Source organism: Saccopteryx leptura, chromosome 11, assembly GCF_036850995.1.
Source record: "Saccopteryx leptura isolate mSacLep1 chromosome 11, mSacLep1_pri_phased_curated, whole genome shotgun sequence".
In the NCBI taxonomy this organism is placed as follows: domain Eukaryota; kingdom Metazoa; phylum Chordata; class Mammalia; order Chiroptera; family Emballonuridae; genus Saccopteryx; species Saccopteryx leptura.
This window is the reverse complement of record NC_089513.1, coordinates 33,979,747-33,993,488: the sequence shown is the minus strand read 5'-3', so window position 1 is coordinate 33,993,488 and position 13,742 is coordinate 33,979,747. Positions and strand designations below refer to the sequence as shown.

Below are 13,742 nucleotides of genomic sequence, written 5' to 3'. Positions count from 1 at the left end.
GAGCTCCTGGGGCTATGGTGAGAAGTAAAGGAAACAGAAATGCCTTTCCTTGTGTAAGTAAACAAGCAAGCAGTAAATAGTGGTTATCATTATATCTGAATGCCCTTTTTACCGAGTCTTATTTGAATGACACAATGTAAGAAACTTCAGGAACTGTTTGTTTTTGTATCCTCTGTGGTTATTTCAAGGCATGTTTTCTTAGTGTGATAAAGTAATACATATGTGACAGGAAATAGCTGTTGTACAGAGAGCTAACTGGCAGAAGTGACAGAAATTTGTATTTGATCTGTTTATGGTAATTTTCTATCACTCATTTGAATGGCAATGTGAACCTGCAGCTAGTTTCTCCAAAAGGCTTTATAAAGGGGATGTGATCTCTTTATTATCCTGTGACAGAATGTATACAAGGGCCAGGGTGTTTTCAGGTACAAGTCATAAAGGAAGACAAACTGGTACTTCCTTTCTGGCTCTGAGCTCTCCTAGGGAAATAATGAGGATCCCAGTACCCTCATTCATTTAGATAAATGTACAGAAAAGCAGAAGACATTGGGCATTTAAGTCCTTGGAGGATGGGCATGAAAGTTATAATTGAAGATGCAAATCTAACAAAAACAAGATCATCTTGCTGAAACTTACCTTCTCTACTCCACTTGCTCCATTATCGCTATCAAGAAGTTTTTGTGCATATGCTGAACTCAAGTCTGAGTGTTACTTTGCCAAACAGCAATCATGTCAAAGCCTCAGGTACTATTAATCATCAAACCCAAAGATAAAACAAGCACTTAAAGCAGGTATGTTTCTCCCTGGAGTGATTATAAGAGCCAGATTACTCATTTAAAAATGAGAAATAAGAGATAATAATTTTTTTTTTTTTTTTACAGAGACAGAGTCAGAGAGAGGGATAGATAAGGACAGACAGACAGGAACGGAGAGAGATGAGAAGCATCAATCATCAGTTTTTCATTGTGACACCTTAGTTCATTGATTGCTTTCTCATATGTGCCTTGACCATGGGCCTTCAGCCGACCGAGTAACCCTTTGCTCAAGCCAGCAACCTTGGGTCCAAGCTGGTGAGCTTTGCTCAAACCAGATGAGTCCGCGCTCAAACTGGTGACTTTAGGATCTCAAAGCTGGGTCCTCCACATCCCAGTCTGATGCTCTATCCACTGCGCCACCACCTGGTCAGGTGAGATAATAAATTCTTAAATCAAATTTAAATAATCAAATGAAATATCCTTGGTTTTGCTAATTTAGTTTACTTCTTCTTGGAATAAATTATTAGACTGAATGGGGAGACTCTGGGGCACCTAAGGATATTTTTGAGCACAAGTTTGACTATCAATTTTGTGCTAAATATGGGTACAAAATATCAATTCCTACTTTAAAAGCAAAATGCTTAAAGTTAAGTATTATGTCCTTCAGAAAGTTTGTAAGGTTTCACAATCATAGTTTTAACACAGAAATCTGTTTATTAAACCCAACAAAACAGAGAAAATTATACCAGCCCTCAAGTTTTGAATTTTCATTTAAATAAGCAAACTCTAAATCCACATCTTAAAAGATGTTTGTGCATCTATGTATTTCCAAAATACTCATATTTCAATAAGATTTTCACATTATATTCACCAACAGTATCACAAATTTTTTTGTTTTTTGTTTACATAACTTTAAGGAACAGTAATTCTAGAAACACTAGAAGAAAAAAGCATAGCAATGTCCACAGTTACAAGAAAAAGTGCACATTACTTGGTCACAATCACAGTCATTACTTGAAAAACTATAGATAACAAGTAGATAAGAAATATCACAGATGCCTAAACTTATTATCAAAAACAGAATGACATAAATTTTACATGAAATAAGGCAAATTCAGAAACGCACAAAGAATTTGTAATCCAACCAAAGCTAAACAACAGAAAAAAAATTGTACAAGAAGCATAAACTGATGAACTTCTCCCTAAATATCTTAAAAATAGGCTTGCCTCAGTGCACAAAGAAAACACCATTCATGTGTATCCAACACTAGAAAATCAGAAAGAAGGGCAAAGTATGGGGAACAGGAGGGGCCAGTTCATTGTAAATTGCAGCTGCAGCCACCCAGAGTTCTTTACGTCATTTTTACCTAGAATTGTAAATCATACAAATCATATCAGGAGAGGTGATGGTATTTTTTTTTTTTTGGAAACTATTTCTGAAATAGAAAAATGAAAATGAAACTACACACAAGAGTGCAAATTTTCAGATTGTCACTTGCAACCTCTTAACATTCAGTCATCTACGTCCAACTCCTGCTCGAGGGATGCCTACAAGATAGCAGCGGCAATCTGGGGTGAGCTGTAAGAAACTAAAGTGTGATTCTCCCCCCCTCCCCATGATGTGTCTTTTAATGTTAAACATTTCTGTGATGAAAACCTCTATGGTAAAGCTGCAGTGTTGCGTGGGACGCTTGAGATCAGCGGAAGGGCAGAAATGCAGGCTTCTCTTAGAAGGAGTTCCTGATATGATGATTTAAAGAACTGTAGGCAAGGATTTTTTTTTTCCAGCATCAAGTGTTATTTTTGTAGAAAGAATTTGGAAAGAGGAAAAGGCAAAGGGATGTGGAAAAGGTACTTACAGTAGTTTCTCAAAACAGTTTTCTTTTAGGACCTATGAAAAAGTTACCAAAGTAAAAATGACAATTTTGAATGAAAAACAAGTTTTCTTTTTATAAAAATTACATATATTTCTTTAAAATACAAGATCCTTTTCATTGCTATATCCTGTAGCAAGAAGAAATTTTGGCCTTTTTTTTTTTTTTTTTTTTGCCAGATACTGCAGCTTTCAGTCTAATAAGTCAGTAGCAAATTCCACTAATATTTCTGTTGGATCTTGAACTATTTCTTTATACCACAGCTTCTTCAGTTTTATCCTTGAATTAGGAAATACAGCCTTTTTGCCCCAGATAGTTATGCTGACACACTAAAAGAAAAAGCAGTAGGCTGGACACAAAGTATCTCAAGTACTTCAGAGGTCAGAGTTCCTTTGAAGCACCTTAACACATCACTTTATGGATCAAGGACAATGTGGCTTAATGGAAGTATTTCTCTCAAGACTGTGCAGTAAGATCAGAAGCATCTCTGCTGGGAAATCAAAATGTCATTAGTGGAAACAGCAAATTTAGACCTCAGTGAATAGGATCGTCATCTGAGTCAGTTCTGTTGTAAAATAAGATTTTCCAGTTCATCTGCAGAACGCAATAAAAAGGCGGCTGATTCTCGATATCCTGCCACAAGCTGCCTCACGGCATTGATTTCAGTCGGACTCAGCTGGGGTCTGGAGCTTGAACTGCTGGAGGATCCTGAGCTAGTCGCCAACTGCCTCTTCATGCTGAGATCGGTGGGTCCTAGAAAAAATGATCACAACATTAGACACAATTTTTGTTCCTAGTCCTTTGAGCCTAAATTGTTGACAATTCATGTATTCTTGCATGAGAAGCTGCTGATACATTTAATCAAATACAATTCTCAGAAAGACCAGAGAGTAACACTGATGCAGAATGAGAGGCTCGCTATTCTTAGACTCCTTGTCTAACTTCTGGCACAATCACCTGGCATTGTTGAAAGACCTTCTCTTTAGCATGTGCTTTTTAGCATGTCAATTTTAAGTTTACCTTCCACATGTAGAAGTTTCTCTGTAGTAGTGTAAAATGAAGGGAATTACAAGTGTTTTTTTATTTGCTATATTTGTTAAATTTAGTAATTTAGATGCCACCAATTCAGATGTTGAAATATCCTAGTGAGACCAATGTCTTTTTCTGTTAGGTTTATTATTAAAAATGGACATATTAGAGTGATGTTTCCTTTAAAAGTGTGCATAAGTAAATGATTAGTACAAACAATGCCACAAAGAAACGACTTGGAATACTGCTTTAGGTGTTGTTGAAGTCCCTTCTGTATTTATTTGCAAAAAATTTCATGTGTCAAAACTATTTTTTTTAATTTTTTTATTCATTTTTTTAGAGAGGAGAGAGAGAGAGACAGAGAGGGAGAGAGAGGAGAGAGAGACAGAGAGAGAGAGAAGGGGGGAGGAGCTGGAAGCATCAACTCCCATACCTTGACCAGGCAAGCCCAAGGTTTTGAACCGGCAACCTCAGTATTTCCAGGTCGACGCTTTATCCACTGTGCCACCACAGGTCAGGCAAAACTTTTTTCTTATGTATATTTAAACCAAGTCATGTTATCTCCTTTTGGAAAATGTTTTGTAAATTTTTACTTAAAAATAATAAATATACACCACATTTATCCAATCATCTGTTGAAGAACACTTAAGTTGTTTCCATGTCTTGACTGCAATGTACATAGGAATATGTACAATAGATCTTTATGACTAAGCTTTTCAAATTTTTCAAGTAGATAATGGAAAAGGGATTGCTGGATCATATGGGTAGCTCTGTTTAATTTTTTGAGGAACCTGCATATTATTTTCCATAGTGGCTGCACCAATGAACATTCCACCAGAAGTGTATGAGGGTTCCTTTTTCTCTACATCCCCTCCACACTTGTTATTTCTTGTCTTATTGAGAATAGCCATTCTGACAAATGTGAGGTGGTTTTGATGAGCATTTCTCTTATAGTTCATGAGGTTAAGTCCTCTTACGAAAAGTATCTGTTCAAGTCCTCTGCCCATTTTTTTTAACTGGCTTGTTTTTTGTTATTGTTGAGTTAGAGGAGTTCTTTGCATTGTTTAGATATTAGCTGATTATGGGAGGTCATGTTTGCAAACATATTCTGCAGTTTGGTTGGTTGCTTTTTGTTTTGCTGGTGATTTCTTTTGCTCTACAGAGAAGGTTTTTGGTTTGATGTAGTCCTGTTCATTTATTTTTGCTTTTACTTCTCTTGCATTTGGGGTTGAGACGAAGGTATGCAAGTTTAGTGCCTAAGTTTTCTTCTATATATCTTATTGTTTTAGGTCTTATATTCAACTCTTTAATCCATTTGGAGTTAATTTTGTGTGTACTATCACATAGCAGTGTAGTTACATTCCTGTTTTTTCAACACCATTTATTGAAGAGACTTTGCCTTTCTCTGTTGTATGTTTTTTTACTCCTTTGCAAAATTAGTTTTCCAAATATATGTACATTTACTTCTGGACTTTCAATTCTGTTCCATTGGTCTGTGGATGGTGAAATACTCCCATTTGCAACAAAATGAATGGACCTTGAGAGTATAATACTAAGTGGAATAAGACAAAGAACAAGAACCATATAATTTCACTTTTATATGGGATATAAAACAAAGCAATAAGCAAGCAAGCTATAGACACAGACAACAGTATGGTAGTTACCAGAAAGGATGAGAGATGGGGGGAGAATAAAGAGGGTAAAGGAAGTCAAATATATGGTCACAGAAGGAGACTAGACTCCAGGTGGTGAGCGTAAAATGCAATATACAGATGTTGTGTTATTAGAATTTTAATACCTGAAACAACATTATATAATGTTATATATTTGTTAGCATTATATATAATAATTGTATAATTATATATTAACATTATAGATAAAATAATTTTATTAACCAGTGTTTTCCACCATTAATTGATCAATTTATAAATTTAAAAATCTTTAATTCAGACATTTGTGTTATCAGGAAATTGCTATAGTTATTAAATCTGCAGTGAGTAATAAATGTAAAATCCTTGACTATACTATAATTAAGCATATAACTAAAAGCATGCTCAACATTAATGATTCTGTAACTTGGAAGTATTTTAACAGATTTTTTTCTAAACATATAACTTCTCAGATAATAGTATTCCATGAACTAAACAAAGGATGTTATTCTATCTTGTAGTTTTCCTTGAGGTCTGGAGATAGGTCAGGACCCAACCCCTCCACCCTCTATCCTGAAGGGAGAAGACTTCTGTCACCTTGGAGGCATTTGTCCCATGAGAGACAAATAGCTTCACTTGGAATTTCACTAGGACAGACACAAGACTAGCACACAAAAACACTGACATCTGAAAGAAAGTTCTATCCACTTCTGCCTTGCTCTTTCAAAACTGCCATTATGGAATGGGAGTTAGCTTCCATTTGTTCATGTTATAAATTCATGATACTGGGAGCTCAGCTAGAAAAAAATATATAGGGAGGTCACACCCCCAAACAGAAATTACCGAGCAAGAATTCAAGCAAATCACTAACAGCAATCAGTTTATATAGAAAGTTCTGAGTGGATTTTAAAAGCATTATGACCTAACATGAACTGCTTAAAATTATTTTTCTTAACATTCAGGAATCCCAGTAGAAACCTTTATGAAAGAAAATGGAAAGAATCTTCTCTTAGCTGTGTAGATCTCTAGTGCCTGGTTGCCTATTTCATTATATGAAAACCACTTTATGGTGGTTGTGCCCCGTCGCTGATGGGAGCTCTTAACAGGAGTGGAGAAAGGGTGGGGCTAGGCCTCCAGTTCCTTTTGAGGTGTGAGAGATTGTGATTTTATCCAAATATAGTCATCCCTTGGTATCCGTGAGGAAATAGGCTCAGGGCCCCTGAGCGTACCAAAATCTGTAACGTTCGAGTCCTCATATAAAATAACATATTATGTGCATATAACCCACACAGTCTAAGGAAGGATACTTCCTTAGACTTTAAATCATCTCTAGATTACTTAACACATAATAAAATGTAAAGGTTTTGTAAATAGTTGTTATATTTACAATGCTTAGGGAATGATGACAAGAAAATAAGTCCATCCATGTTTTGTACAGGTGCAGCTATTGCAGGCCTAACTGTATAGCACACGTCGGCAACAACATACCTTTTGTCTCCAAACATCTTCCATCTGGGTTGACCAAATCTGCAGAAATGGAATCTGAACTGCAGTGTATGCATTACTCTCCACCTCTGGCTCAAGGGGATAAGCTTCCAAACTAAGGGCTTCCACTGACTTTTTTTTCTGATCATTATTAACATAGGCAACTCAATAGACAGCTCTGTAATTTAGAAGCCATTTATACCTCTGTCACTTTGTTTTCTGCAAGAAAGTTAATTTCACTATCTTGCTTTTGGTCTACAGGATCAGGATTGAGTGCATAAAACAAAACTATATAAAGAGTTGTTTTTGAAGAGCATTCAGCATGATGTGGTTAGAATAATATGACACACAAAAATATTCACAAATGGACAAATTATTGAAGGTGCCTCCCAGCCCTTCTCCCCTCACATGGGACTCATACTGCCCCTCTTGGAACCTCTCAACGGTTGGGTCAGTAGAGTAAAGCAGGATGACTGGATCCATTTTAAAGGAAGGGACACTGAGTCCCAGACCAATTCACTGGCTTACCAACAGCCATAAAGAGATGCTGGTCCTTCCTCCTGCACCACTGTGGCCTAGCTCAGAGAAGATTTGAGTAGTTATGTAATGGAGGACAAATGTCCCCACAGAAAGAGCAAGCAAAGGTGTGGTGTGTAGGGACTGAGGAGTGCTGGCTAGAGCCAAGTGGGGATCAGACTTTTTATTTTAAGCCAGAATTTAACCTAATTTAAAACTGTTCAAGAGATTATAAAGGGTACAAGATGTAAGGTCGGTTGGCAGTGGAGAAAGGTCACGTGAGGAACCAGGCCCGGGAACTTTGGCTGGAACTGCCTACACCCATGTGTGCCAAAAGAAACTTCCCAGGAGTCCTTTAAAAAGAACAACTGTCAGCCAATGAAATTTCGCCACGTCATATCAACCCAACCACCCTAACGATGCTATAAATTACCCCCAAACGGGAGAGGGCGTGACTTCTCTGGCCCGTTTTGCGGACCAGAGAACCTCGTCCAGGATGCACTCTACTAAATAAAGCTATTGATATTCCACACTTGGTGGCTACGTCCTTCTTTCTTCCTCGGCGGGGAAAATACCTTACACAAGGGTCCAAAGATATCCAGGTTTAATATAAGATTATACTGAGGTGTGGCTGTTGGTTTCTTCAGGACTAGAGCCTCAATTTGATCCTGGTTAATTACATGCCCCAATAATTCTTCTAGTTGGGTAGCAGTGATTTTATGACTCCTAGCATTTAAAAAAAAATTTTTTTTAGTTTATTGATTTTAGCAAGAGAGGAAAGGAGAGAGAGACAGGAACATCAAGCTGTTCCTGTATGTTCCTTGACTGGGGATTGAACTGGCAACCTCTGTGCTTCAGGATAATGCTCTAACCAACCAAGCTATCTGGTGAGGGCTCCCAGCATCTTTTATAAATGGCCATCGGTCCATGAGTAAAGAAAAAGCAATACCAGAAACAATAACTAAATGTTTGCAAAGTCTACTTTATATCCTTCTTGCATTATTCTTTGAAACCAAGTTCTCTCATTATCAACTTGGGCACCTGAGAGCATGATGAGTCTCATCTTGTATTGGGTAATTCTGGACTCATAAAATAAGTCTAGGAATTTACTTATGCTCTTGCATGAGGGACCAAAATATATTATTGAGCCTATAGTGTGTATTCAGTAAATATATCAACTACAAATGTATATGGGAATGGACATTTAACTTCTTGTTTTAACTTTGACAGTATGGGAAGTTTATTAAGCAGCTAGAAGCATAGCAAAAGCTTCTGAAAAAGCACTGATTTGCCTTGTAATTTAGATGAAATTCATCAAGAAACCTTTTATTTCTGTAGCAAAATTTCCAAAGCCATTCATTTGTTAAAAAGAGCTTGAAAACAATTAGTTCTTCTTGTTCAGAAAAATTTAAATCTTAGCCCTGACCTGAGCAAATGTGCAGTAAAACTTGACCACTAACCCATCAAACTGCTGGGTGGTAGTACAAATTAGGCTGTTGAGATTCTACAAAATGTATGATGATGGAATTAATAACAAATGAAGTTAAAGTTGACACTACTGCTTCAAAAACACATGGTAGATTCAAATGTTTTCTGCAATTTACGCTGATAAATAGCTCAAGGAATAACCAAATGCCTTATAACAAACTAAAAATTTGCCCAAATAAGCCTATTTTTACTTCAAGCTCCTTGGCAGATTCAACTTCAGGTTCTATTGAATTTTTTTTCTTAACTTTGAAAATATTTTTGGTTAATGTTATTTCATTCATAGATGTTAATTCTTTTGTCACTTCAAACTCACTGATTTCTTCAAATAAACGAGTTGTATTGATAATAATTTATTAAAAGATAAGGAAAACAACTTGAAATCAGTTGACTTGCTTTTTAAATTGACTGTTGATACTGTCAGTATCTGAAGTTCTTTAGCCCTTCAGGCACTGCTTTTGCCATAATACTAATAGTCAAACAAGTTTAGTTTCTCTGGACACATTCCTTCTGCCACTGCAGACAAATAATCTCATATATTCACCATCAGTAAGTGAATGACTTCCCTTGATTCACAGATACACAAACGACTTTGGTAACTTATTTTGCAGGCCCATTTTCATTTTATATTTTTATCAGATGTTTATTAGAGGTATTTATTAATATTTTAACACATTTCTGCCAAATTGTGAAAAATGAACTATGACTCTTTAGCATCTAGGCTAAATTAGCTAATGTACATCTAGCATCCAACATAGGGTCTGGATTACAGCAGATACACATTATTAGAGTCAATATGCTAATGAGTTGCATTCATAGTCACAAATAATTGCAATAAAATTTGCCTTTTTAATATGTTTTGGATGACAGGATTACAGTAGCACAGCAAAATGACCCAGGGTGCTTTTCAATTCTTTTTCTTTCCTCTTTTATATCTGGTTGTATGAAATGAAGATAATCTATCCCTTCATGTTTGGGTACAACTCACTTGTAAAGCATCTAGGTTTGATTTTTTAATGGACAGATTTCTATAATGATTTTAATTTATTTAATCATTAAAGGGACATTTGAAATAGCTATTCCTTTTTTGTCTATTGGTCAAGGATATACTTTGTAAAACTATCATCTCTAAATTTTCAGGTACACTAGCATAAAGGTAATTTTAATTAGCATTAATATTGTCATTTTAATCTTGTTTATTTTGAATTCTTATTGTAGGCTTCCTTTCTCTTGGTGCATCTTATCAGATACTTTTTAAATTCTTTCAAATATTCTGTTTCTCATTTGTTGGTCTTCTCTGTTACTTCATTGTTTTCTATCTAATTTCTCCATTTATTTTCTTGTATAGTCTGCATTTTCTGTTCCTAACTTCTTGAATTAAATGAGAAGCTTACTAATTTTCTATTTTTTTCAGATGTGTGTACCAACACCACTCTTCTATTCCACAAATGGAATGTTTTCATCTTTATTAATTATAAATATTAACACAATGCTATCAGTATCAATAATCCCTTGCTTGTCATCAGTTGCTTAGGTGGACAATATGTCTGAAAGAATGTATATTATCAGATGATTGGGGTAGGTTCTATATATAACCAGTTTAAATTTTGTTTCAAATCTAAATGATTTTCTATCCATTAGCTTCTGATAGAAGTGTTTTAAAAGTCAATGGCTATGAGTGTGTCAATTTCTTCTTATAATTTTGTTAATTTTTAACAAGTTTGAGGTATGTTATTGGGCACATAGTTTCTAGACAACTTTCTGAAAAACGATTCCCTTCATTATTAGGTAATACGTCTTTTATGCTCCTAAGCTTTATGCTTCTTAAAAGACAGTTTTTGACATATATATACATTTTCTGACCACTAAGAAGATTGTTTTGTGTGGGTCTTTTTTTTTATCCAGTTAGAGCTACATTTTGCTTGCATCTACCTAAGAATTTAGATTACCACAAAACCAGACATGGAGTGATAGCACCATCTTATATTAGCACCATCTTCAGGGATTTGAGGAGAGAGATGGTCAGAGGCTACAGTTCAGTGGGAAATGTTTGTTTCCTCTGAGGTCTATGTCAAAAAGAAACCATTCTTAAACCCATTTAGGTCTACTGTGATTTTAATGATTCTGCTGTGAAATACTTTACTCTCTTCGACCTCATCCCATTTTCTCTTCTCTACTTATTAAATGCTGATTAGCCAACATTATTACCAAGAAACGGGTAAAGTTCTGGTATACATATTCTACATTTTAGAAAACACAAAAGGCAAGATATAGATCACTGCCAAGGAGAAGTAGCTGTTCAAAGAATTCTGCAAGGAGAAAAGAGGAGTATATGGATCACTCCTTCTCCAAAATTATGTTTTCTTTCTAGAAAAACTAAGGATAAAATACTGACAGCAATTACAGGTTGAATTAGATCTCCATCATAATACATTTTCATGTTACTTTGGAAGCAACTTTCATTGTTTAGACCAGTGGTCAGCATACTCATTAGTCAACAGAGCCAAATATCAATAGTACAACAATTGAAATTTCTTTTGAGAGCCATTTTTTTTTAAAACTTAACTATATAGGTAGGTACATTCCTTATTGAGGTAGCGCCCGCATGTGGTATTTTGTGGAAGAGCCACACTCAAGGGGTCAAAGAGCCACATGTGGCTCGCGAGCCACAGTTTGCCAACCAGAAGTTTAGACTATAGTAGTCAATAACCCATGAATTTAAAATATTATATCTGATTGTTCTGAGACAAATTTAACTGAGTGATTATATAAGTCAAAATGTAAATCTTAGACCTGTCTTTAAAAATTCATCTATTGAATTTTCCCTTCATCAGTTCTGTACTTCATCTTTTTATTTCTAGTGTGTTAATCCATTTGTTTTATTTTTCTCATCTAAATGTACCTTACTCAAAGAGAAAAATTGTAGTTCTAATTTTTCTACACAATTTGAAGAGACATTTCCTCCATTGGCCTTCTTAGTTTTTCATCCACTTATATTTGCTAATTCCTGATATTCAGCTTTGTAAACTAAGTATATTCAGTGTGTGGCCTTCCCATTAGAGGTTCAGATTCAGTGTTTTGTAGAGCCCTGATTAATCATTCCGATAAACTGTAGGATGAACTAAAAGTGTGAGTCACTGTTCCAGCAGTATTAGAAATTTGTGAAGGAAAAAACTCTTAGCATGCCTGTTTTCTTTCTTTGGCTTGTGGGAAAAGACACAAATATTGCAGTAGAAAATGAGTTACTTTTTAACTTTTGTTGAATCAAATATACTATTGATACATGAGAGCATAATGACTTATTATATTATTTATGTTCTTATGTATTTATATTAAACTGTATAGTTTTTTTTTTAAGTAACAAGAAGCAGTTCTTTAAACCAGAAAACAAAAGTGTCCATTTATTATTTCTCAGAGGGCTGAGGTAAAAATCTCATAATTGCCTGAACTTTTTGGCCACGATTAAAATACTACCTTTCCAATTACTTCCACAGATTTGTAGGAAGTATAGTAAGTAACAAGGATCCACATAAGATAAAAAACTCAAGAATGCCCTCAGTAAAGACTAGATATAAGTTTTATTCTTTTATTTTGTTCTATTTTTAAGGAAATAAACTCCAATAAGCCATAATTTAAAAATATAAATTGCAAAAATTATACTTATTCAATCTATTTTCAGATGCAAATTAAATAAAAACTCCCCTGTTAAAGCACTAATAACTCAAATAGTAAAAACCTACTAATGTATTTGGACTTGGACATAGGTTTCACTTCCAAATAATAATCTCATTTTAATATGAACATAAAAAAATAAAGCAAACAGTGAAACCATAATGTTGTAAGGTACCAAAAAGCTGAAAAATTAATATTGATATTTGTGAAGCCAATATCCACGGCCACCATCTCAGCCGCCTGGCCAATGCAGTTTTGCATTAGATTTGGACAGACGGTAATGAAACAACAGAGCCACGAACTGGTGGGCCATTATCTTTAATCCTAGCTTGTACCCAGCGGGCAAGTAAAAACACATACTGGGCTCCAAAATCCACTCATTCAGTGCTCACAAAGCTACTGACTTATCCGAGTTTCCTAGAATCAAAGGTCTCTAGCTCACTAGCCTTATTCACCTCTGTTCCCCAACTCCTTCCTTCTCCCTGCACAAACTCTGCACAAACTGGCTTTTCCTTCAGCACTCTGCCATCTTGGCTGCCTCTCCTGGCCTCCTCCACGTGGCCTTTCTCTGCTCTCCTCTCTAATGCTAATCTCAGGAACTGAGAGAGAGCAAGCTCCTGGTCTGTCCCACTTTATAATGTAGAAACCAAAACCTTTAATCAAATATACAAACAAGGAAGTCTCTGATACAAAGTCACTTATCTGAGGCATAATGGGATTCCTCATGAGAGTGCACCACAGGACATCAAAAAGGGTGGGAAAGGCTTAGTCATAAAACCAAGCCCCAGGCTACAAGGATCCTGCCTGCCCACAGCCCGCCCCCAACACATTAATATAATCACGCCCATCACCTGGGCAACCGGGTTCCACGTGGGCAGTGCCATCTTTAACAAAGTGTGCATAATATATTTTATCTGCCCAACAATATTCCAGGAGGAAAGGTCAGGCTTTCCTGTCCCGTTCTACATTCTTCTCCCTCCCTTCCCCAAAGGAAGAAGTTTCTAGCCTGCAAGAACAATGGGTCATTTAGTTTTAAATCTAAAATAAGGGTATTGCCTGACCTGTGGTGGTGCAGTGGATAAAGTGTCAACCTGGAAACGTTGAGGTTGCCGGTTCAAAATCCTGGGCTTGCCTGGTCAAGGCACATATGGGAGTTGATGCTTCCTGCTCCTCCCCTATTCTCTCCCTCTCCCCCCCCCTCAATAATGAATAAATAAAATAAAATAAGGGTTAACCGAGAAACTTCTTCTCTTTCTTTTTTTTTTTTTTTTTTTTTT

General features: G+C 35.9%; 1 protein-coding gene across 3 annotated transcripts in view; it reads right to left on the bottom strand.

The window, feature by feature from the left end:
- Positions 1-1,608: 1,608 nt before the first annotated feature.
- Positions 1,609-13,742, bottom strand: part of NOL4 (nucleolar protein 4) — a 341,271-nt gene continuing 329,137 nt past the window's right edge. For all 3 annotated transcript variants that reach the window (XM_066352904.1, XM_066352905.1, XM_066352906.1), the window contains one exon: positions 1,609-3,382. In XM_066352904.1, the coding sequence (XP_066209001.1) occupies positions 3,189-3,382 (194 nt within the window). In that variant the 3' untranslated portion in view covers positions 1,609-3,188. The remainder of the gene's footprint in view (positions 3,383-13,742) is intronic.